We start from the raw sequence: 23,841 nt of genomic DNA, 5'->3' as shown, positions 1-23,841 counted from the left end.
AGAAGGCTGCAGAGGTTGCATGAGAGTGCAGGGTAAGATGATGCTGAGGTGTGCAGAGGGTGAGACAGGCAGCAGATCTGCTCTGGGAAATTCTCCTCAGTTTCTTGCATGTGGCAAGACATGGTGCTGCTTGCAGTTGAAATCTCTATGTGCCAGGTGGCCAGACAGTTGTGCGGGTTTATTTCATCTGTCTTTCAGACAAACCCTTGGAGTTTGCTGTAATGTAGTTTTCCTAACAGCTGTTTTTACTCATGTTAAATCGCTGCATGGCAACCCTGTGGTAACCTTCAGCTGATCTTCATAAACATATCCAGACATCTCCTCCGTTATCTTCTGACATCTCGTGTGTTGGTAATGATGAAGTAAAATGGACAGCTTCAGAAAACACTCTTGAGACCTTCATATCTATCCTATGGCAATTTAACAAAATCCCCTCCTACAGAGGCTGTTGCTAACAAAAGAACTCTGCATATGCCTACAATGTGATCTCTGCTCATGGACACCTGTGTTCCTATTCATTTTGTTTCCCTGAATTTGGCAGAAAAAAAAATAATCATTAAATTTAATGGGAAAATTGCATTGCAAGATCAATAGTAAATCTTGACAGGGCTATAACTGCGTGGGCAATTTTGATCACAAAGTGAAAAGCTTATGGACATATTTAAAGAAACTGAAATAATGCTAACACTAATAGGCAAGTCCTGACCTCTTCTCTGCTGGCATCAGGACTTCAGTCACAGAGGACCTGGGCTGCTCAGCACACAAGCACCTTGTTTTGCTTCTCCAGGCCTATGGGCACCCACCGCTGTCATTTAAGAGGAGGGACAAACAATGAAGGTTTTCTTGGAGGCCACTGACTGCACACAGGTACTTACTTCTCACAGTTGTACAGGTCACAGCAATAGCACGTGTTACTCTTTACTTTCAGCTGGCATTTGCTGTTTAAGGTATAACATGTTACCTGCCAAAAAAGAAGAGACCGACTTTTATTCTCAGTGTTTCAATATTGCGTGAATCATCCTACTGACTGCAAAGAAGCAGCTAGTGCAGTGTCAGGTTTTATCATGTGTTGTGCAGAAAGATCCTGAGATGTCCAAATCCACGACTCCAGGGCAGAAGGACATCCCTGAGCTCCCAGGAGTTTCATTCTGGACATCCGCCCCTGAATATTGGAGCATTTGCACTATGGAGCCCAGAGCCCCAAGCACCAAACTTCACCCAGGGCTGCCAAATTCTTCAAGCACTTTGCTGCTCTGCCTGGTGCTATTTTTCTAAGACACAGAGTCTGCAGGTGTGAGATGTGGATCCCTACGGCTGTGACACAGGGACCATGGGTCTTGAGAGAGACACCACAGCAAGCTACTGAAGTGGATAAGAATGCCACTCCATTGTAGTGGGAAAATGAGTGAAGAAGTCAATTTATCTGAACAGCTTCTGAAAAATGGGAGCTCACTCCTTTCAGTAACACCCTCCTGAAGAAGGAAATAACCAGGAACTACAACAAGAAGAACAATCTCCAAACCCACACAGAAAACTGCTTAGAAAAGATCCAAGCACTCCAGCAAATAAGTACCATTTACCTCAGGCTCTTGAATAGAAAACTGAAAAGGTTTATTTGTGTGAGCAGGAATTGCAGGGATGGAGAGATGTTAGAACAATAAAGGTAGGCACACATAAGCCACTCTCCGTCCAGACAAGAAATCCTTAAGTGTGGTAAGCATTAATCACTTCTATTTGGCACTACATACCAATTGAAATATTTTATATTTATTTTTCCCGAGATTTTTAACTTACTGACTTCTAAATTCTGGAGAACTGTAAGGATTTTAAAGCTAGTAGGTCAGAAAATACATTCTTTCTACTGATTTATTTTGATAGAAAAAATGTACTGAAACCACTGAGAAGTATTCCGTCAGCAAAATGCAAATAAAATGTATTATTGAATGGAAAATTTCTCATAATGAAAAAGTGGAAGGAGCCTGCTTAGGAATACATGCCTGCTTTAGAAAAGCATCGGTCAGACCGTTTTGCTTATCCATGAATGTGTGTCTGTGGGATAGTCTCCACAGGAGACATTAAACCACGTTTTCTCAGTTTCTGAGTTCTGGATCTGTGCATCCTTTTTAGTGTGAAAACTGCCACTGTTGATGAGCGTGTACTCCTCACGTGTTCCCAGCCAAAAGGAAAGCCTTGAACACACACTTAGCACCAAAGTTCACCTTGCAGCTGGTCACAGACTTGCCACACTTGTCCTTGGCAGGATTTGCTTGAGAAGTGGAAACTGGGTGACAAAACTAAAGTTAAAAAGAAGTTAAAACGGTGCCTTGGGATTGCTTTGCTGCCCAGGACAAGGCTCTACCTGTGGTTAGTGTCTCATGTAAAACAGCTCTTCTAATCCAAAATGGAAGGATGGTCTCAGTCTAGGTTGCATATGGGACATGTAGCTCACAGCTTGACAGGAACACATCTTGCTTGCCACAAGAGTATCTCACTCTGAGATAGGACCTTGTTTCATCAGCCTCGTTCTATTCTGTCTGAACTTATTGGAAAGTCACATAGGGGTATTGTTGGCCTGAAGCCACATTCAGCTGCAGCCATCCTCAGCCTGAGCTGCAGTTTACTGCAGAAAAGGAGCGCGCTGCCGTCAGCCACTGCCTCGGCTTCATCAAGATCCAGCTCAGAAGTGACTGAAACATCACATCTGGATGCTTCTCACAGCAGTTTGAAAACTGATCCTGGAGGAAAGAGTGCCAATGCACTTGCTACCACAGCCATTTTGTTGGGACACTCCAGTGCTTTTGTACTGAGTAGAACTTAAGATTTTGGGTTTGACCTCCTGTATGCTGTCAAAATGGCCTAGAACCTGCATAGTTGAAATATCCTTTTCCCTTTACACATGCATGACTGGGATCGAAGAACTTTGTAAGATGGAGTGGGCTGCTAAAAAGGTGGTTTGTTTGATGTATGGCTTTGGGGACACTTCTGATAGGAAATAAAAGTAGTTTTCCCCTATCCAAGTATCAATAGAGACAGTTTGCTCCTTTTTATTGTAGAAGACTAGAAGTACAAAACCACGAGATCAGCAAGATCTTAAATATGTTTTTAGCTGCTTCTAAGGCTACAAGATACATTAAATTATTGTCCAAGGGAGTTACTGTAGTTGTCTATTTTTATCACTGCATTTTTAAAACATGTAAAGAGCAAGACACTCCTTTTTAGGAGAACAGCAAATGGACCAAAATAAACAAGTTACTATGTGGTGTGAGCAAGGGTGGTAGAAACAGGCCATTTGTGGGTGTTCTGCATGTCAAGACCTACTATTTCATTTCAGTGATCAGACATTTAGCTTTTCATGTTCTGGCTCTTTGTGTCTGTCTATCCCCTCAGCACCAGTTGAAGATATGTTCTCATGTCATGGTAACTGCAAGAAAAGCACATTCCTTCTGCTTCAAGCAAAGAGAAGAACCAAAACAGGTAAACTACATGAGCTGGAGACCACTCACAGGATAGAGATGGCAATCAAAAGATACTTTTTACTCAGGAAACAATCTGCCTGCCTAGTTAGGTGTTTGCTTGGCATGCAGAGCATGTCCCCAGCTCACTAGCTGGCTAACTTTGGAAAAGCAAAAGCCAAGTTCAAATGCCATGGATCATTAACTCTGAATTAGCACATGCTGACTTTAGATCAGTGGTCAACCAGACAAGAATGATATTACAAACTAACTAGACTTTTAAAAGATGCAGGAGTTTTGCCAGAACAGAGCAAGGAGCTCTGGGTGGCCCAACTTTAGACATTCCCAGAATGTGCAGAGCTGAGGAAACCTGTCTGTCCAGAAGCCTGAGGCTGGGGTCACCTGCAGGGAGTTGTGGACAGTGTGATGCCAGCTACATGCTTATTACAGGAATCAGAAGCATTTCTTGGGCCATGTCTGTGTCAGAGTGTGCCTGCAGACTTCAGAAGAGGATGGAGTAAAACTTACAGGAAAGGGTGTTGTCACAGATCATAAGTTTGTCTGGGTAGGTCTTCAGGCAAGGAAGTCAATGAAATATTTTTGTCATACATTTTCTAGAATCAACCACGAGGTGCCCTAGCAGCAAGATTTAAGGAGTATTAGCTGCTTAACCTGGTAATATACTTTGCTAAACTGTCTAGAGTTATTAACAGTAACATTTCCCATACGCTTTATCTTAGCCATGGCAGGAATGGTGATGAAGGACATCTGGCTTCTTTTAATTTATACCACTGTTTAGCTGTTCTCCATCCTGCTCTGCCTGATTTTATTTTCACGCCCACCAATTTACCACAAAATAAAATGAAAACTAGGAATAGAAACTAAATCTGGATTTCTAGCCATTTGGGTATGGGCAGCCTTCTGACCATGTTAATGTCATTGAGATAATAAAAAAGCTGTATTTGAACTGCTGACATTCTTAGCCTGTGCTGGATAAATACAGAGGAGATTTGAAGTCTTCTGGACAATGGAAATGGATTCATTTAGGTATTTCCTATTCCACTTGAAGTGGAATACGAATTAGAGAAAGATGCCAATGTGACAAATACATCCCAGACAGCTATTATACAGTATAGATGGACTAGGAATCGTTCCAGTCCCAGAGTAATGTACTGGACAGAAACACTGATGATGATTCAAAGCCTCACTGGCTGTAATGATTTGCCATCATCAGAGGCTTGGACAAGCAGGGAGTCACTCATGTGAGAAAAAACAGTAGGGTTTCTATCAGCTCATGACCTACATGCACAGACATGCTCTCAATCACCTGCCTCCCTCCTCCCCAGCCCCTCAAAGCTCAGCAGAAATGACTGTGTGATGAGGTGAGTTTGTTTACCTCTGTCTGGTAGGCATCATACAGGAATCCTGTTCCACTTGAATAAAACTGGCACCTTTTGTTATATAAAGGTCTGGGTTCCTGTAAAGAGAAAAAGGGCCAAAAAAGTACTCAGTCTGGAGGAAGTTTGAAGGCACCACATTCCATGTCCCCACGGCAGATGCTTACAGCATGAGAATGGTCCAATCACTCTTTTTCCTGGTACAGTTTCTTACCCAGAACAAAGAATTACTCTGCTATTTGTCTTTGAGATATGGGACTTTCTTTTTTAAGGATTTGAACCATGTCCACAGTGAAAAAAAAAAAAAAATAGTTAATACTTTAAGCATTTCACTTACTACACACACTTAAAACCCCCAAAGAAAGAGAAAGAACAATTAAGAAATGAAGGCATAAAGAGGAAGGAATTTGCACCAAATTTGGTTTTGCCTTATTTTCCTATGCTTACTGCAAAAGATGCATTCACTGCTCATATTTAATATTTTGCTTGTAACAGTTCCCACAAGCTGATACAAAGGAAGAACACAATGAAATATCCTTGGCCAGATGGAAGATGTGTGTTTCCAAACTTGGCAAACAGCCATTTGAAGGCCAAAGGGTGCACACCTCAGCCAGTTCCAGGCTGAGACCATATTTACCTAGGGAGGATATGATGACTGAAGAGTTCTCTATGATCAGATGTCTATCCCAAATCAAAGTAGGTGAATGATTTATGTTGGAAAAAAAGTCATCTTCAACTTTCTGTCACTTATCTGGTCCCAGATCATGATCTGTACCTTCAAAAGCACTCAGGTGCTCTCCAGTATGTCAGTCAGACCCCTCTCAAGAGAAAATATGGTAACTTATTATATGCCATCCCCTTTTTCCATGCTAACTTACAAACAAAGGACTACTTAAGTTGTTAGCAGAAATCTGTGCTGATTAACTTTCACTGCATTTTAAAGCTTTATAACCTATCCAGCAATAACCCAGAAATTGCAGAAATATCTGTACTACTTAAGATCACTTCTGAGTATTCTATGTTTGTTGGATAATGAAGTGTGAACTGTATAAATCTGCTGACCCAAAATACATAGACAGTAAAAATGCAGAGCTAGGCAGGAATGCAGACAGGTCAATGAATAAAGCTCATCCATCAGCTTGTTTGCCTTTCTGATTATACTGGCAAACCCAAGAAAGTTTGGACACCAGCTCCTAAGGGTTAGGGAAAGGTTAGCTTCCTGAATCAAAAAATATTTATTTATATCACACAAGTGTAATAAAAAATGCTTCAGTAACTGCTTTTCTCTAGAGGAAAAGCAAACACTACACAAACAGCATGCCATGTCTTGAGCTAGGACAACATTCTTCTGTAGGCCAGGGAAAGCATGACCCTTTCACCATGATTTCCAAGGACAGATGTGGTCTGGAGGACTAACAGGATTGGAGTTTCTCTACTAGCACAGTAAGCATAGGATCAGCCAAAGGCTGTGTTGCCCTTCTTTCACAGAGGGTCATACTCTAACCCTGATTTCATCTGTTGTGTGGGGATGAAATGAGAGAGGAGGGAGCAGTAGAAACGGCTTTTGCTACCATGAGGAACAAATAAATGAAGAACTGCTTTTCGTCATATTCTCAACAATAACAAGACTCAGTTTGATCCTGAAAGATCCTGGAAATGGTCAAGGGCATAGAGCCCAAGGGGTGTTCTCAGTCCGGATAGTGAGGAGAAATGGCTCGAGGAGGCTGGATGGATCCAGCAGGTCAACAACTTACTGTACATCTGGTGTCGGCAACAGGAATTTGGCTTTTATGACCATGGACATATTGGAAGAGATAGGATCCACTTGACTAATCAGAGAAAAAGCATTTTTGCTTACAGTCTAGTCAACTGGTGATGAGAGCTTTAAATTAGGAGCAACAGGGAAAGGAGATGAGGATGAACAATCAGGTGAGGAAGTAGCAGACCAATGAGACAAGCAAAGGGAACAGGGTGATGCGGACAAGAGAAATCTCCCAAACAACATAACAGGGCTAAATGGGGCACTCTCAAGTGTATGCACATGAATAAGGAAGCACCCATAGGACAGCACAAGGAAAGCTCTCACCTCTTTTCTGGGATGCCTAGCACTCTTTGAAGTGTCTGTACACTCACACACACAGCATGGATAACAAACAGTTTGAGGTTTGTGTGCAGTCACAGGGCAATGATCTCATCAGGATCAGAGACATGGTAGGATAGCTCACAGGACTGGAGTGCTGTCATGGATGGATACAGGCTTTTTAGGAAGGACATGTAGGATGGCAGAAAGGAGGAGTTGCTGTTCATGAGAAAAAGTAGCAAGAATGCATGGAGTTCTGCTTAGGGACAGATAAGGAGCCAGCTGAGAGCTTGTATGTCAGTATTAGAGGCCAGAACAAGATGGGCAACGTTGAGGTGAGTGTCTGCTATAGACTGCCTGATCAGGAAAAAGTAGACAAGGCTTCTTCAGACAACTGGAAGAAACCTCGCACTCACAGGCCCTGGTGTTCATGGCATACTTTAACTACTTTATTACTTCAAAATAGTAAAGAACCTTACCCCAATATCTGGTGAAGGCACAATGTATCTGCTGGAAGGACAACACAGCAGGGCACAAGTAATCCAGGAAGGTTCGGGAATACATTAACAACAACTTCCTCACATGGGTGATCAAGGAGCTGACAAGGAGAAGAGCTCTGCTGGACTTCATTCTTACAAACAAGGAAGGATTGGTCAGGGATGTGAAGGTCGGGGGCAGCCTTGCCTCTGATATTGAGATGGTGGAGTTCAGGATGTGGAGAGGATGGAGCAGGGAAAAAAGCAAAATCCCAACCCTGGACTTCAGGAGAGGAGACTTTGGCCTATTTGAGACTCTGCTTGGGAGAATCCCATGGGAAACAGTCCTGGAAAGCAGTGGGGTCCAGGTTAATATTCAAGGATCTCCTCCTCCAAGTTTAAGAGGAGTTCATCCCAACAAGAAGAAAATCAAGCAAAGGCAGCAGGAGGCCTATCTGGTTGATCAAGGAATTGCTCATATAACTCAGATATAAAAAATAAGTTTACTGTAAGTGCAGTCAGGGGCAAGTGACCAGGGAGGAAAACAGAGAAATTATATGAGCATGCAGGGATGGGGTTAAGAAAGCCAAAGCTCACCTGGAGTTCAATTCAGTGAGGGCTGCAAAGGGCAACAAGAAGGGCTTCTATGGGTGTATTAGCAGCAAAAGAGCAATTAGGGAAAATATGGGCACACTACTGAATGAGACAGGTGACCTGATGACAAAAGACATGATAAAGGCCAAGGTAATCAATGCCTTCTTTGTCTTGGTCTTCAATGGAGACCACTGGGAAAATCTGGGACAAGAAAGACTTACCCTTGGTGGAGAAGGATCAGGTTAGGGAACGTTTAAACAGGCTGGAGACACACAAGTCCATAGGACCCAGGAGTACCAAGGACGATCCATGATGTCAATGTAAAGCTGTTCTCAGTTATCTTTGGAAGGTCACAGTATTCAGGGAAGATTTCTGAGGGCTTGAAGAAAGCAAATGTCACTCCTACCTTCAAGCATGACAAGAAAGAGAATCCAAGGGACCACACACTGGTGAGAAGGTGAAGTATCAAATAATGTTGGAAACCATTTCCAAACATCTCAAGGACAAGGAGGTGATTTGGAATAGTCAGAATGGATTTACAAATGGGGGATCATGTCTGACCAACCTGTTAGCCTTCTACAAGGATGTGACTGGTTTGGTGGATAAATGGAGCTTCTCATTCATATGCTTCCAGATGTTGTTTATCTTCAGTAAGGCCTGTGGCAGTCTCTCATAATATACTCACAGACAAGTTGATGAAGTACAAGCTAAACAAAGGGACAGTATGGTGGACTGAAAGCTGGCAGAACTGCTGAGGTCATGGTGTAATCAGTGATATGAAGTCCAGCTGGAGGCCACTAAACAGTGGTCTACCCCAGGGGTCATTACTGGGAACAATACGGTGTAACATCTTAATTACTGAACTAGATGATGGGTAGAGTGCACTCTGCAAGCTTATAGATGATACAAAACTATGAGGAGTGGCTGAAACATCAGAGGACTGTGCTGTCATTTAGAGGGACCCGCCCTGGAGAAATGGCCCATAGGAACCTCAAGAAGTTCAGCACAGGGAAATGCCAAATCCTGTACCTGGGGAGGAATAATCCCATGCACCAGAAAAGGCTGTGGGCTGAATGGCTGGAAAGCAGTTTCACAGAGAAGGACCTGCAGGTCCTGGTGGGCAGCAGGTTGAACATGAGCCAGCAACGCTCCCTTGTGACAAAAAAGGCCAGCAGTATCCTTGTCTGCATTAGGAAGAGCATCACCAGCAGATCCAGGGAGGTGATCCTTCCTCTCTCTTCCATACTGATTAGACTTGTCTGGAGTGCTGGGTCCAGCACCAGGCTCCCCAGTATGAGGGAGACATGGGCGTACTAGAGTGAGTTAAGAAAAGGACCAAGAAGAAATTAACAGACTGAAGCATCTGTCATAAGAGAAGAAGCTGAGAGAGCAGGTACTGTTCAGTCTAGAGAAGAGAAAGCTCTGGTGTACCTTATCAATCTGTACCAATACCTGATGGGCGAAGTAAAGAAGATGGAATCAGACTTCTCTCAGCTGTTCTTCTAAACGCATCTGTATATGCAATCAGTCTGGGGACCCCAAATCAAAATAAAGGAGTGATGTTTCAGTATATATAAAAAAAAGATTAGATAGCACTGACTTTATCTGGTCACCCACAGAACTCAACACCTAAACCATTCAGCTTTTAAGTAGAGGTACACCAGGGATACCAAAAGGTTGCATTGGTAAAAGCTTCTATTTGAATTATATTTTCATGTCATAGAGGTGTTGTGGTCTGTCTGTCTACTAAGGCATCTATATGAATGAGGCACCACACAGACATTAAAAAGTTTTTTTAAAATTTTCCAACAGTATGTCACATTGCATTAGCACTCACTGGATTTTATTGGCCTTTCTAATAACAAAGGCAAATGAGACATACTTCAAAGCTATAAAAGTACTCCCGAGAGACCGCTCATAAAATACTTCATATTTTCATATTCCTCACTGCAGATGGTGTATGAATACAGGAAACCTACCAGTCCTTGATTCTACTTGATTCTGCTGCTTATAGCAATACTGGTAGAGACTGAGCTATTTTTACATATTATACGTGTGTGTATATATATTTCATCTACTAACAGTGGCTTTGAAGTATATGGCAGCAATATTCTATCTTCACTTATCACTGTGTAGAAATAAGTAAGGTTACATTAAAAAAACATTTTCTAAATCTAAACTGATGGCAATCTGACTGTAACTGCCCATTATATGCAAACACACAAATACATAAAGTAAAAGTGGCATCAGCATACAATAAAAAAGACCTGAATATGCAGACACAGAGCAGAAAAGATGACTACCAATCTTAAGCTCTGTGGGAACACGGATAATGAGTAACCACAACAAAACCAATTAGCTAAGAAGTCATATTTTCCAGTGCTCAGAAGGACTGAATGAAACCCAGCCATTTTTCTTTTACATCAGTAAATAAACCCAAGCATGCAACTAACTACATTTTAATACAGAATTCTTACTCTTTTTGCCAGCCTACTGGTGTTTGTCCTCTGTGTACAGGAGCAGAGCTCCAAACAACAGATGTTCCCTACCTGCCCATTTCCAGTTAAAGAGAGTTACTTAAAGAAGCAGAGAAGGGGAATGCATTATTGATTATATATTAATATTACACATTAGTGTGAGCTACTGCAGAGCTCTGTTCCAATAACAGTGTTTGAGGAAGCTCCTGGTAAAATCTGGTCATGTAATATGCTGGTTTGGGAAATACTTTTAAAGTTGTGGCAAAACTGGATGCATTGAAGTCAAAAGAAGTCTTGCTGCTGAATTTGGCAGAAACAGATTAAGATCAGGCTACTGAAGACCATCCACAAGCCTCTGAGATTGGACTCTCAAGGCTCCTACAAGGCCTAACAGTAATCATACTAGAATTTGTTTTAAAACTTTCAGAGATGTTAAAAAAAATCTGTACACCCAGTAATTCCCTTTAATTTCAGGCAAATCAGAATTGCTCAGCCTTGAACCCTACAGAGCAAACAATAACCCTCCCTGTTCTTGCACAGTTTTTATTTTAATATTTTGCTTGCATGTGTATTAGAACCTGCGGGTGATGAACAGATGGATAAGAGGGAAGGCTTTATGCCAAAGAAGACAAGATTTGATCCAAATATAGAGGGGTTTGGTTTGGTGTGTTGCTTTCTTTTAAGAGCATACAATAAAAAAACCCACATTCTCTTTGATGGTGGGAGCATTGCAATACGTTATTTGTGTAAGGAAAGTATTCTTTGAACAGTATCTTTGGGAGAGGAGGTTGTATGGCTCTTAACTGAGGTATGGAAAGTAGATTTTTCTATTCCAGTTTTTGTTTCCTTGGAGAAAACATATATTTTGGATAAAACAGGGAAAATTCCATCTCCCTTTTACATCAGTCCACTTTCTGGAAACTGAAATATAGCATAAACTGTATTGACTGAAATTTATGCCATATTTTACAGACACAAAACATGGCTAATAATTTATTGAAATAATTATATAGTGAGGGCTACTTTTTTCCAATTACGGTATTTATTTAGTCTTAGCTTCCATGGCTGCATTGATAGAAGTGTAGATTAATCAGTGCCAGGGAATGTTCACAGGCCTGAAACTCAATCATCCAGCCCATTAAATTGTTAGAACTGTGCCTCTGATGGCTTTGGCCTTGGCCTACTATCACTCTTCCAAAATAATTTCTGGCCATGGTCTGGAAATTAGCATGGACCAAGAACCATTCCCAGTAAGTAATTTGGACATTGCCATGCTGCCTGTGACTCTAAGAGACTTTAAGAGTAAGGACGTGGGCTTCACCATGCCAGTTGGCCTGGGGACCACAGAATGGTCCTGGGCACATGAAAAAGACAAATATAGATAAAATTGAGGAGACTGAAACCAGACTGATGTTTTTAGTGGCTCATTAACTTGAAGTTTCTCATCTTCTATTTTCTTCCTGCAAAATTTTTGTAGGTCCTTTTCATCTACAGCATAGCTAGGAGATGAATAGGAGAGGGAGCTGCCAAGATTTTTCACGTTTAATCCTAAAAGCAAACCAAAACATGAGCCTTCAGTGCCAGCTCAGCCCTGTGCCAACAGCTGGGTGTTCTGGAGATTATCACTCCCTTCAAGATCAGGCTCTCCACTAACTTTCTGAAAGCAGGCATGCAAATATGAACAAACAGATGTCATTAAGAACTAGATTTTATGTTTCTCTGGAGGGCTAGATGCAGCATAGGTATCTTTGTCTGCCTCACACTGGCTATCTGAGAGCACATGGCACATGGGAGCATACAGACCTGAGAGCTGTCAGACCAAAGACAGAAGAATCTCACAAAAGAAAGTGTCAACATATTAGGAGTCTGGGAAAGCAGGCAGACGGGACTGGTGTCTGGGGACCTGACCTAAAACTGACTGGATCCCACCCTGTACAAATAACAAGAGGAAATGCTACAAATCTTTTGTCGTTCCTGTCTCTCTCTGACCAAGAGATGTTTCTCAATCATTTTCAGCAACATTTTCAATAAGATTGGCATCTACTGAGGAAGACCACTGCTAGGAGATCCCAAGGGCTCATAGGAGTGTTTGATATAAATACTTTTGCATTTTCACTCATAGACAAAATAAAATTGTGAATTTTTTAAATGTTACGAACAGCTTCCATATTGGCTGTGACAAGATGGGTATTAAGGAACATGTGAGTCTAAGGTACAAGTCACTATCCTCAATACTGCAGTGAAGGGGTATCAGCTTTAAGAAACAAAACGTCTTATACTTCTGTTTGCTCCCAAGCCTTGCAAATCTCACATAAAGCACATGATGATACCTTCTGGAATTAGAAGGAAGGGTGTTTTGTTTTGTTTTTGTTTTTTACTATTGCGTTGGGTTTTTGTTCATTGGCAGCTAAACATGCAATTTGGTTTTCAGTTTGCAATTTCTGGAGCAGAAGAGGCTTTCAGAAGGCAATTTATCTTGCATAATTTCACTATTTTAAGAAAAGAGCAGAAATAATACTGCCCCTCCCTCCCCCCCGAACTCTTCTATTCCAGATTTCCAAATATTGAACCCACATCAATTGATGGAAAAGAAAATAAACTATTTACAATAACCATTTTTAAATTGGCTAATTTCTTGCAAACCTATATCTTCTCTTGTGCTTGATAAAGAACCTTTAACCTCCTGGTAGACCAACAGAATGCTTTACCCATAATTAATGAGATGTTACATTTTTGGAGACATACTTTACAGATAGTTATTAAACTACTACTCATATGCCTCACTGAGATTTATTTCTGTAATAATTACATTGTTTTCATAATCTTTGCATTTCAGAGAGCAGCTGGGAAGAGAGGGGTCACTGCCCAACTGCAGGAGCCTCTGGGCAGGACAGAGTGTGTGTTACCACAGATAAAGGTGCCTCCTTGGACAGGCCAGTGCCCTGGGACTGCCCACCACCTCCACGGGACTCAGTGGGCTCCTCTCCTTCCTCTTCAACATCAGGGACTGCTCTTGTGGGAGCGCCAGGCATCAGCTTCTGGCCTTTGTTGCATTGCATTGAAAAGATGTGCACCTTCATTCAGTGCCAGGGATGCTCAAGGGGCTGATACTCGAACAAGGCACTGCATCTTCGTTTCTCTCATTCACTGAGAAACTCAAAACGCTTAATAAATTGGCTATAAGCATTTGGCTGACAGTAATCTGGAATGTTGTGGTTGCTACAAAGCCCCAGGTTTTACAAAACGATGACCCTGAAATGAAGTCTAGGTGCTAGAAGGTGCTAGGTGCTAGCATCACGGAGAGATGCCCAAAAAACGGGAGTTGTGAAAAATATCTGAATTTTATTTGAAACTGAGGAAGCTGGTCAAGTAAAGTTATGGGAAGACAATGAAGTGTACTGGTGGACTTGGCAATGTTACGTTTGCAGTTGGACTCAATGACATTAAAGGTCTTTTCCAACCTAAATGATTCTATAATTCTCCAATAATTCCTACCTGCTTCACATTTTGACCATGCACCAGGCAAGTCTCCTCTAGAGTTATTAACAGCTTTGATCTCATTGCCACCAAGCTCATCATCAGCTTTTGTATCCAAATGTCAGTTTAGTTTTACTTCGTCAAGTAGGCCTCCAAGTCTTTCAATTTCTGCATTTCATCAATTTTCCTCCTCTATGATACTGGTGTTTCCTCCCCTCCCCTCCCCTCCCATCCCCTCCCCTCCCCTCCCCTCCCCTCCCCTCCCTTCCTAAACACTTAAACACTTCTTTACTCTCACAAACCAGATGTACTTCACACTGTGCTTTCCAGGGGCTCTTTTTAGGATTTCTATTTAATTTGAAAGACTAGATCCTACACAATCCTCTTCTCTTAATGCTTGGGAGTAGTATATATTAATTTCAGTTCTTTCAAACCAGCAAGTACTCAGAGTACCTGTATAGTGTCATGGCTGACAAACACACACAGATGGATCTGTCTCACTTTGTATTTCCTAGTTGATTTTTCTTCTATTTAAAATATTTTGTAGTGGTAGACTCGGTCTCACTTTCCTTTATTGGGGGAGATTTCTGGGCTAGTAGTACTGCTACAGTCAAATGAAAAGCCTCCTGATGCTGGGGCTGCCCCATTGCTAGATGACACGCACAGACAGGTCTATTCTTGGTGTGGACAGGTCTGTTCTCAGATGGATATACTTCTATTAGGAAAGTTTCAAGCCTCTTCCAATAGGTTTGGGATTTTTTTTTGCTTTCAGTGATTTTGATGACATTCTCCCTGGCATGAAGGCTGGAGGAGAGGCCCATCAGCCTTCGCCAGCATGTGCAGTGCAGTGGGACAAGCGGAAGAAACAGGAGCTGACTCCCCTGCACATCCCCATGGAGGTTCAGCAGCCTGGGTGGCTTTAGCTGATGCAGGCAGGTGGCGGCAGGAAGAAAAGAAGCATGAGCAGAATTGGTGAGTGACACCATGCCCATCTGCTCGTGGGGGGGGCTGGTACTGCTGTGCTGCAAACCAGTATGTCACCAGAAGCAGTTGTTCTTGCTGTACTGGGGAGCTGGGGCCACTCAACGATGCAGCAAGGAAGTCTGCTGCTGCCTTTGTACCCCAGAGCTCTGGTAAACCCAAGTCTGGCACTGGAACATCACTGCTTCTTTAGTCAAGTTTTGCTAGATAATGTCTCTCAGGATGAGGCTGTAGAACTTCCAGTGATACCTGCAACAGCTATTTTGCATAGCTAAAAACTTAGATTTACCATTGGCTTTTACATAAGTCTCTAATGATGCAATTAGCTGATGTTATTCAAGGTTGTAATTTAAGTTATTGCTTCATGCAGTTAGGTATTTAATTGCTTATTATAGCTGATTACTTACATTGATTACATTACCTTGATTATAGGGTTCGTTATATGAACTGATTGCTCTGTCCTGATTATAATGATATTGTGCCATATGAGTAATTAACTTTTCCACAAGAATGCAAGAACTGTTTATTCTGTTTCTGGTAAAGTAACTCAAATACATTAAGTACAACCCATCTACTCCCTTTTGCCTTAGTGCTATCAGAATATGTAAGAAATACATAAGTTTCTAAGTATTCTACTGCAGGAAATGTAATTTTTGCAACACACTGGACTTTACACATCTGAAATACTGAATATCCTGCTGACTGAGATGTAGGGGTTCATGTTTATAATGCTCTTTTGGATTTATTTCACATAAAAGAGAAGGAAAATAGGCTGCATTGCATACATCTAGTTGAGCAATATATATATTGAATACCTACATACATAAATAAAATGCTGAAGGCTTTGTTAATGTTGCAGTGCTGATTTAAATTTTCGGGGCATGGCACACCACTGACAGGGACCTTTAAATATCACCATTATAGTCCAAGTGATGTAATACCAATTTTATGTATGAAATTTTTATGTTAGATATTGAGGAGAAAACACACAGGAAGTAGGTGTTTATGACCAGCAATTTGCCATCAAACGTCCCTATCATCCCTGTAAAGGGAAAACCCTCACCAACACATCATAGCACACTAGAGGACAGGGCAACAGGGCTCATCCAAATGGAAGGGACTGGAGCACCAGACCCCAAAATGTAAGACAGTAGAAAGTCCCTGAGAGAAGCCCGAGGATGAATAGAAGGATGGGAGTTACAAAGTTAAGATGGTCTAAACAATCAGTGAAATGATTTATGTGTACCCTGATTGCTCAGGTACAATAAGCTTTCCACCATCTTCACTGGCTTGTCATTTTGAAGCTCACATGCACTTCAGATCATTAGAGATGTTCAAATACATGGTGTTCAGTGCCCCAGAGGCAAAAAAATCACTGGATATACTGCTGGCTGGGAGTGTGGAGAGAACCACACTGAGACATACAAATAGGGAAATTCTAGGCAGGTTTGGTAAAAACAAACAAAAATCCAAAAGCAACTATGGTATCTTCAAAACACACTTTTTCAAACTTGGAAATTTTCATCAAAGACTAAATAAATATATTACAAGTGTGAACTTTCATAATCTATCAACACTGGTGCGACACATATTTTAATACGATCTTAATAAAGCCATAAATAATTATCAGTCAAAACTTGATTGCATACATGGGAACAAACTTTTCATGGGCACTATTTGTAACTGAATAATCATCCACCCACAGAGAAACTCCTGCTACATGATATTATTACTCATACTAATCATGATTTCTACTTAAAGATGAAACAAAACCTCTGGCTTTTTGAAACACTTTGCTGTGGCAAAATGCAGCATATTGAAATACTCTGCATTTTTACTCTAGTAGAATTTAAGGACTTGTATTAACACATGCTTTGCTACTTTAGATCCATATGAATAAAAAGCACCTTTTACCTTTTATTGTTTTTTACTCCACTAGTCTCTGCACAAGGCAACTCAAAGCACTGTTTTTCCTTTGACAGATGATGGAAAAAATGCCAAGTATTTTTGCTGTAGTCTGAATTCTGCAGGTGGCTACTTCCTCCCCCCTCTATCTGCGTAGCAGCTTTGATTTTTTTTCATAGAACAGAAACATCTGTTGATGGTCTAGAAACATTTCTGAGAATAGGAAACAACGAAGGAAATTATCTTCTGCTGGCAGCACATCAGAGGGAAGTAGATTATGCTTTTCACAGCAGACTGCAAACCCTTTGCCCCAGTTCCTCACCTTTCTCAGGATTAAACAGTAATTAACTTGCTTTGTATGCTTTGCATAAATTCCATCGTGGCTAGTGCTTTGTAAAGAAAGGTTGAAGATGGAAGTAGACAGTGATCTCCCTTGATCCAAGCTGCTATTTCACAGTGCTAAATGAATTCCCCCCCAGATATGATTTTTGGATGTATAGGAGCCACACAGATGCAGAAGACTATAATCTATGTACAAAGGCAGAAGACTATAAGCTATGAAAACCATAATGCAACTGTCATTTTAAACATGGGTCAAATCCTGTTCACTTTCTCACCTCTGTTATTTCTCACGCTAATAATTTGATTCTTAGTGTGAGTAAAATGTGTAGATTTTCCATCCATATTTCTGGAGTTGATTTACAATATTGTCAGTAGAGTTCACACCTATTTAATTACAGTGAAAGCATAGCTAAAAGATAATTATTCAATTTTCAGAGCCAAAGAAATCAGAAGTGCCAGATTTGCTATTACTCCAACACGCTAAAAAGTCTGCCCTGTCGTGCGTTGATGTCGTGTTCTCTGTGAGACAGGATCATGTAACTAAATGGCAGTGGCATTTAACCATTAGCTTTCATATACTCAAATGCGGAGGTAATTCCCTTAATGTTTTCTCAGAATGCAAACTCCTAATTCAAAGCCAGAGGGTAGTCTTCCTCCCTCCATATTGCATGCAACCGTAGCAACATGTTCCTTACTGCCCCTTCTAGGAATTTTTCCTTCAAAAATGCATTAATGCATGGTAGGTGTAGAGAGATGCTGCTGGGAAAAGAACCGACGACCTCACTTTTTCCTTCCCATCGACAAACAAGTTGCTCTTTGGTGGCCAAATACAATGTGTGCACTGCTGCCTAATGGTTTGGGCACTTCTGTTTGGCTGGCACAATACCAGCCCTTTTCCCTCAGGAAAACAAGTCACAACAGGGAAGAAAAAAAGAATTTTTAAATAATTTGCAGTTTGGCTAAACCTGAAAGGAATTTCAGAGGGAAAAAAAAAAAGGAGCTGTATAACCAAGGGACTTTGTCCCTGCTGATGTTAGGGGCTCTGCAAACGGGAGGGGGGATCATAAGAGGTTCTCCAAAAAAAGGGTTGCCATTATTTTTCTGGCTGGAAAATACCTGGCAATCAAAGTAAAGTTTCTCACCAGCACCTCTGTAATGTCAGTATCTTCAGGCTGTATGCATAATTCTTACCTGTCTGGAAATGGAGGAATATCAGACTGCAGATTCATGGGGACATATACCCTGAAACCCTCCCGTGTATCTACTTTCTAGCCCAGAAAATGTTAGTAAGATGACAGTTCTACTGACAAGCCCTTGGATGCATCCAATATATTCATCATTGTGTTGTCTTGTGTGTTATCCAATATCTGAGGAATAGTATTTTTAGTAGAGATATTATTTCAGTTATGTTCATGTTAAAGATTGGATTTCCTTTGTAGATTTGAAGACCATCAAACCTGGATCATAAATCTTGATAAATGGTTTTCAACTGCTTTTAATCTGTGAACCCCTAAAAGTTTTCCAGCAGGGAAGAGGGCCTGCTGACAAGAGGCAATAGACTTTCCACCTGACCATAAGAATAGTTCACAGGACCCTTCTTTGAAGACACTGCTCTAGAACAACCTTCTGAATAACACAGGCTAAATAATTTCACTCCAAGACATCTGTGTCAAGTTCATAATTTCTGGATAAATTTCATAAGATCATATAAAAAGAAACTTTGGATTTAAGTATTTTAGTGACAGAACCATCCATATCCTTAACAAAGCGGTTTCCATAATTTGTTATTGTCAAAACTGGGTTTGCTTCACGGTTTGAGTCTGTTTTGGATTGAATTCAACCCGCGGCACTTACTTGTGCTTTTGTGTGATAGACTAAAAGCCCTCTGTTATCAGATAACCTTCGATTATGGAGGTACCTTAGAGAGGTCAAGATCAATTCACCTCTCAACCTTTTCTTTGGTAAACTAAAAGGTGCCACTCCAAATTTCAGATTTTTCTTCTCTGACTTTCTTGCAAGCTGTCCTTTGCAAAGCATGAAGAAACACCAGAGCTGGAGTGAGTAACCTAGCAATGTCCCACGGGTTATACCTATATTGTCAAATAAAAGCCAGTGACCAATCTCCAGTCCTGAGGCCACATGTTCCCATCCACACTGCTCATACCCACACAGCTTGGAGTCATCCTCCTCGTTCAAATCTGTTTTCAAGAAAGCTTGTGGGGGTGGTCTGAAACTGAGCTGAAGTGGGAGCTAACCAGTAGACAGAGGTCCAATGCCTGAGTCAATTCCATAGCAGCAGAGAAGGCATGGCTACTAATATCTTACAAAACACCTGTCATTATAGGTAACTCAGCTTCATCATGCTAGTAGACACTACTGTCCACCAATTCATGTGTTATGTTAGTTCAGTTAGCTACAGTATCCCCCTGGAAGATTGCATTCATATCCTTTACTGCATTGATGTTTTGTCCCAAAACACAGTGGCTCCATCCTAGACCTCAGATGTCCTTTTTTCTCTGCTCTGCTCCTTATGCATCAGCTGAAAATATTAGCATGGCAAAAAGGCATCCAAAACCTGCTCCTTTGGCCCAGGAAGATTTGTCTGGCAAAATCACATTAACTTACAGCAGCACTCATATAACTGTGGTTACTGCAGGGGAGGTGTTCACCTGGAAGGAGGTGATTTTGATTGAGTGTGTGCCAGAGCAGACAGCAAAGCAGAGCTTCCAGGTTCTGATGTGGCTGGAAGCACCAGACATCTGTAGATATCTGTAACTCATTCCAGGGCTCCCAATTAGGCTGGAGACCCGTCCATCATGAGAGCTCTTCTGCTATCTGGATTGTGATGTTCAAAGAAGAGTATTCGTCCTTTGATTTAAAGAATACTCAACTGTATTTGGATGCATGAACACAACTGTTACACAACTGTGGTCATCTTGCAGTATGAAAGAAAAGTATTATTAGACTCGCTTAAGCTGGTTGTAAGAGTCCTCCTTTGCTCCAACACTTAAATTAAGTCCATAAAAAATAATTTATCTCCCCTTGTAATTAATTGGTACTGTAGGAACCCAGTCTGCATTTCCCATCTCAGTGTCAGATGCAAGGACGATAGTATTAATGCTGGGGCATAGTTGACCATTGGCTTCAAAATGCAGTGCTTGCAAACTTAAGCATTTTGTATTTAAGAAGTTCATCAATAAAAGATTGTTCACCTCTGTGGACCATCAATATAAAAATCACTAGTGCTAGTTTTCAGTTATAAATGTTTAGTGCTTACTCTGCTAAAAACAAAACAAAACAACAAACAAAACCCTTTATGGTATATGCTACGCCATGCTATTATATTAATGACTCATACAGGATGGAAATGGAATTAAAAGTAATTAGCTGTAATTTTATCTCGTGTAGCAGCATGGAGAAAGTAAAATGCATTTAGTGTTCTTCTCCAGAGAAGCAGCTAACTTCATTGCACTGAGAAATTACTCATTCTTTGAGTTGTGTTTTCTACCACCGGTCGTCAAGGTAACAACTTCATTAGATATTACAACTATTTGTTTGGGTTATTTTCTTCAAAGGAAAGGCCAACAGGCTTGCTCAGAACATTTTCAAATGGCTTTTTAGGAGGTCTGGCTTTTTAGGAGATCTGGCTTGAAGTGTCCAAGGCTTTGGGGCATGATGGTAAGCTGTGGGCTTATGAAGTCACTTTCTAGAAAAATATAGAAATATAGAAAAATGTAGCAGTCATCAGTGGAGCTGCTGGGCACCTCTGCTGCAATTCTTGACTTAGTTTCTGTAATTTGCTTCAAAGATGAGTAGAGAGGACTGAAGTTCTCGGCCATTGCATGTGAAACCACCAGATGGTGCCACCAACTCCTGAGCGCACACATGCAGCACCTGCCTCTGCTGCCCAGGGCCTGGGGAAGCAGCAGGAAACCTGCAGCTGGCTGCTGGGTGGGCTCCATCCCTGCCTGGGGTCCTGTGCTGCTGGGGGAAATCATCAGACCTTAATGTAATTTCAGACTGTACTTCTCTGACTAACATCCCCAGCTGAGGTCTCGTAATGTTTGATTGTTTCGGTCATCATTGGACTCTCTGCTCCTAATGTGGCTCGACAGTGGCTTTAAGCTGAACAAAGCGAATGCTGCAGCCACAATTCCTGGTTCTGCTTTCCCTCCAGCTCCCAGCTTTGTGTTCCTACTTCTCACCTTGGGCTGGCACCAGCAGCTGTCTGTCTGTTGTGATACAAGTACAAGGGGTGAGTTTTCCCTTCAGTCATAGAGTCATAGAATCATTTTGGTTGGAAGAGACCCTCAAGATCAGAGTCCAACCATTAACCTAACTCTGTCACTAAATCATGTCCCTAAGAACCTCACCTGCACCTCTTTCAAACACCTCCAGGGATGGTGACTCAACCACTTCCCTGGGCAGCCTGTTCCAAGGCCTGACAACCCTTTCCATAAAGAATTTTTTCCTAATATCCAATTTAAACCTCCCCTGGCGCAACTTGAGGCCATTTCCTCTCATCCTATCACTTGCCACTTGGGAGAAGAGACCAACCCCCTCTACGCTACAACCTCCTTTCAGGTGGTTGCAGAGAGCGATAAGGTCTCCCCTCAGCCTCCTTTTCTCCAGGCCAAACAGCCCCAGTTCCCTCAGCCGCTCCTCATCAGACTTGTGCTCCAGACCCCTCACCAGCTTCATTGCCCTTCTCTGAACTCCCTCTGCCCTAGACAGGCTCTGGCACCTTAGTGCCAGAGGTGAGGCAGAAACATGAAACAAGGGGAAGGAGGGTGCCACTCTTTGACAGCCACCCTTATTTAAAATCCCACAGTTGTTTAATTTTACTGCAGAAAACTGACCTGTACTCTGTAACCCACCAAACACTAAAAGTGCTGGTGTTTGCCGAGGCTGACAAACCTCAGAGTGCTAATGCAACATCCCTGTTCTCCTCAGGAGCTTGTCTCCTTGGGAGGGAAGTTAGAGCACCACGGTGATTTTGCAGCTTCACAGTCTGAAGGTGTAAAATAGCACATAACTAAGAATATTTTACACTTTTCTTTCTGCGAGGAAAAAAAAAAAAAGGTGAGGAAAAAAAAAAAAGCAGCCCTCCACGCCTTGATCTGGTTTCTGCAGGACAGAAAGGTACAATGCAAAATAGCCATGATCTAAACCCTTTGGACAAGATGAAAGAACCAAAATGCACACCGCCTCATTTTATTTTCTGCTGGGGCTGGCTGGGACGGCAGTTTTGTAATGTAGTCATTTGTTCTTTGGATAGGGGCTGCCATCTTGATACTACTTAGTACAGCAGCTTTGAGCTCTACGAACCAGAGCCCAATTCACATCAGCAGCCCCCAGATGAAAGACTCCATTTTCCCATTGTCAGGTGTCTATGCTTCCCAGAAAGTGAGTTGATACAATGCCACCTTTAATAAACAATATTTTGAGTAAAAAATTTAAAAAAAAAAATAAAAATATCTGAAGTTTATGTTCTAAACTCCCCAATCTATAGGTAATTACCCAGCTGATATGCCTCAACAGTACACACACTGCACTTAAACCATGTGGGTGAAGACCCCACGTTACGGATAAGTGTTTTAGTGTTCTCCAGTTCAGCTACAGGTTTATTTCAGGGCTTACTACCTGATGATACGTTCCATTTTAATTAATTACTTAAGTCACTGCTATCAAGAGGAAGAAACTAGATCAGCTGAAAATGAAATTAAATGAATGTGACACAGAAGTGGTGGTCCTCTCCTCTTGCAGAAAGGACAACTTAACACTGCCTGGTTTGATGTGCATTTTAGATCTCATGACGAACAAGCAACTCTTTCCTTTCCACACCACCCTCCTTTTCCTTATACACATATCCCTCTAACATCTACATGAGTTTTAATAACTTCAGTCATCAATGTAAAGCTGGCACAGAGGTATAAAGTCAGAAAGAGTACAAAATGGGAGGCCAGGATTGGACCCTGACTTTTTTCTGTTCTAATTCTTAAACATTTGAAGTGCTGAGAACAGCTTGTGAGAATCTGCTGTTGTAAATCAGAATCTAACATGTCTCTGCTTTTAGGCAGGATGGGATTTGAACCTTTGCTTGAAGTGAGTGGTGTCACGCCTAAGGCACCAAGAAGCGTCTCCTGTGTATAAATGCAGTCACATAAAAATGCTACAGCTAGACAAGATCACTTATCATGTCTATATAAAAGATATGATTTCAAAGTCACCGCAACACATTTTTATCCCTGAGGTGCTACAACTGGGATCTAGTCTCCTTCAAAATAACTATGGTTAACAGAATTATCCTACATCATCGAAAACCTAAAGAAGATCTCTTATTCTTCTGTCATTTCACTGCTATGATCCAGGGCAGTCTGTAGCAAGAATAAGAAAAGTCCCCAGATCTCCATAAACAAAGCAGCCATTTGTGTTTGTGCTTTCTAGTGAAGTTCAGCAAACCCCCGGTGATCTCGGGCAGGATAAATGGATTTCATGCTTTCTCTGGACCAGTTTTCCCAACATTTCACATTCTACCACTTTCTCAGTTTCATATTTGTGGAAACTAAAGAAAACTCTTGAATGGATTGGGGTCTATCTGTATAAAAATGGAGGCCTGAAATTGCAAAACAACAGAGCAAGATGCTCCTCTTCTCAGGC

General features: G+C 41.5%; 1 protein-coding gene across 1 annotated transcript in view; it reads right to left on the bottom strand.

Moving 5' to 3' along the window:
• TMEM255B (transmembrane protein 255B) overlaps positions 1-23,841 on the bottom strand; it is a 76,291-nt gene that overhangs the window by 13,970 nt on the left and 38,480 nt on the right. Inside the window, exons 5-6 of the mRNA XM_065046790.1 lie at positions 4,849-4,929; positions 876-961 (exon numbers count right to left, since the gene is read on the bottom strand). Coding sequence (XP_064902862.1) covers positions 876-961; positions 4,849-4,929 — 167 coding nt within the window. The remainder of the gene's footprint in view (positions 1-875; positions 962-4,848; positions 4,930-23,841) is intronic.

The sequence above is a fragment of the Columba livia genome, chromosome 1 (genome assembly GCF_036013475.1).
Source record: "Columba livia isolate bColLiv1 breed racing homer chromosome 1, bColLiv1.pat.W.v2, whole genome shotgun sequence".
In the NCBI taxonomy this organism is placed as follows: Eukaryota; Metazoa; Chordata; class Aves; order Columbiformes; family Columbidae; genus Columba; species Columba livia.
This window is presented reverse-complemented; position numbering and strand designations above follow the sequence as displayed.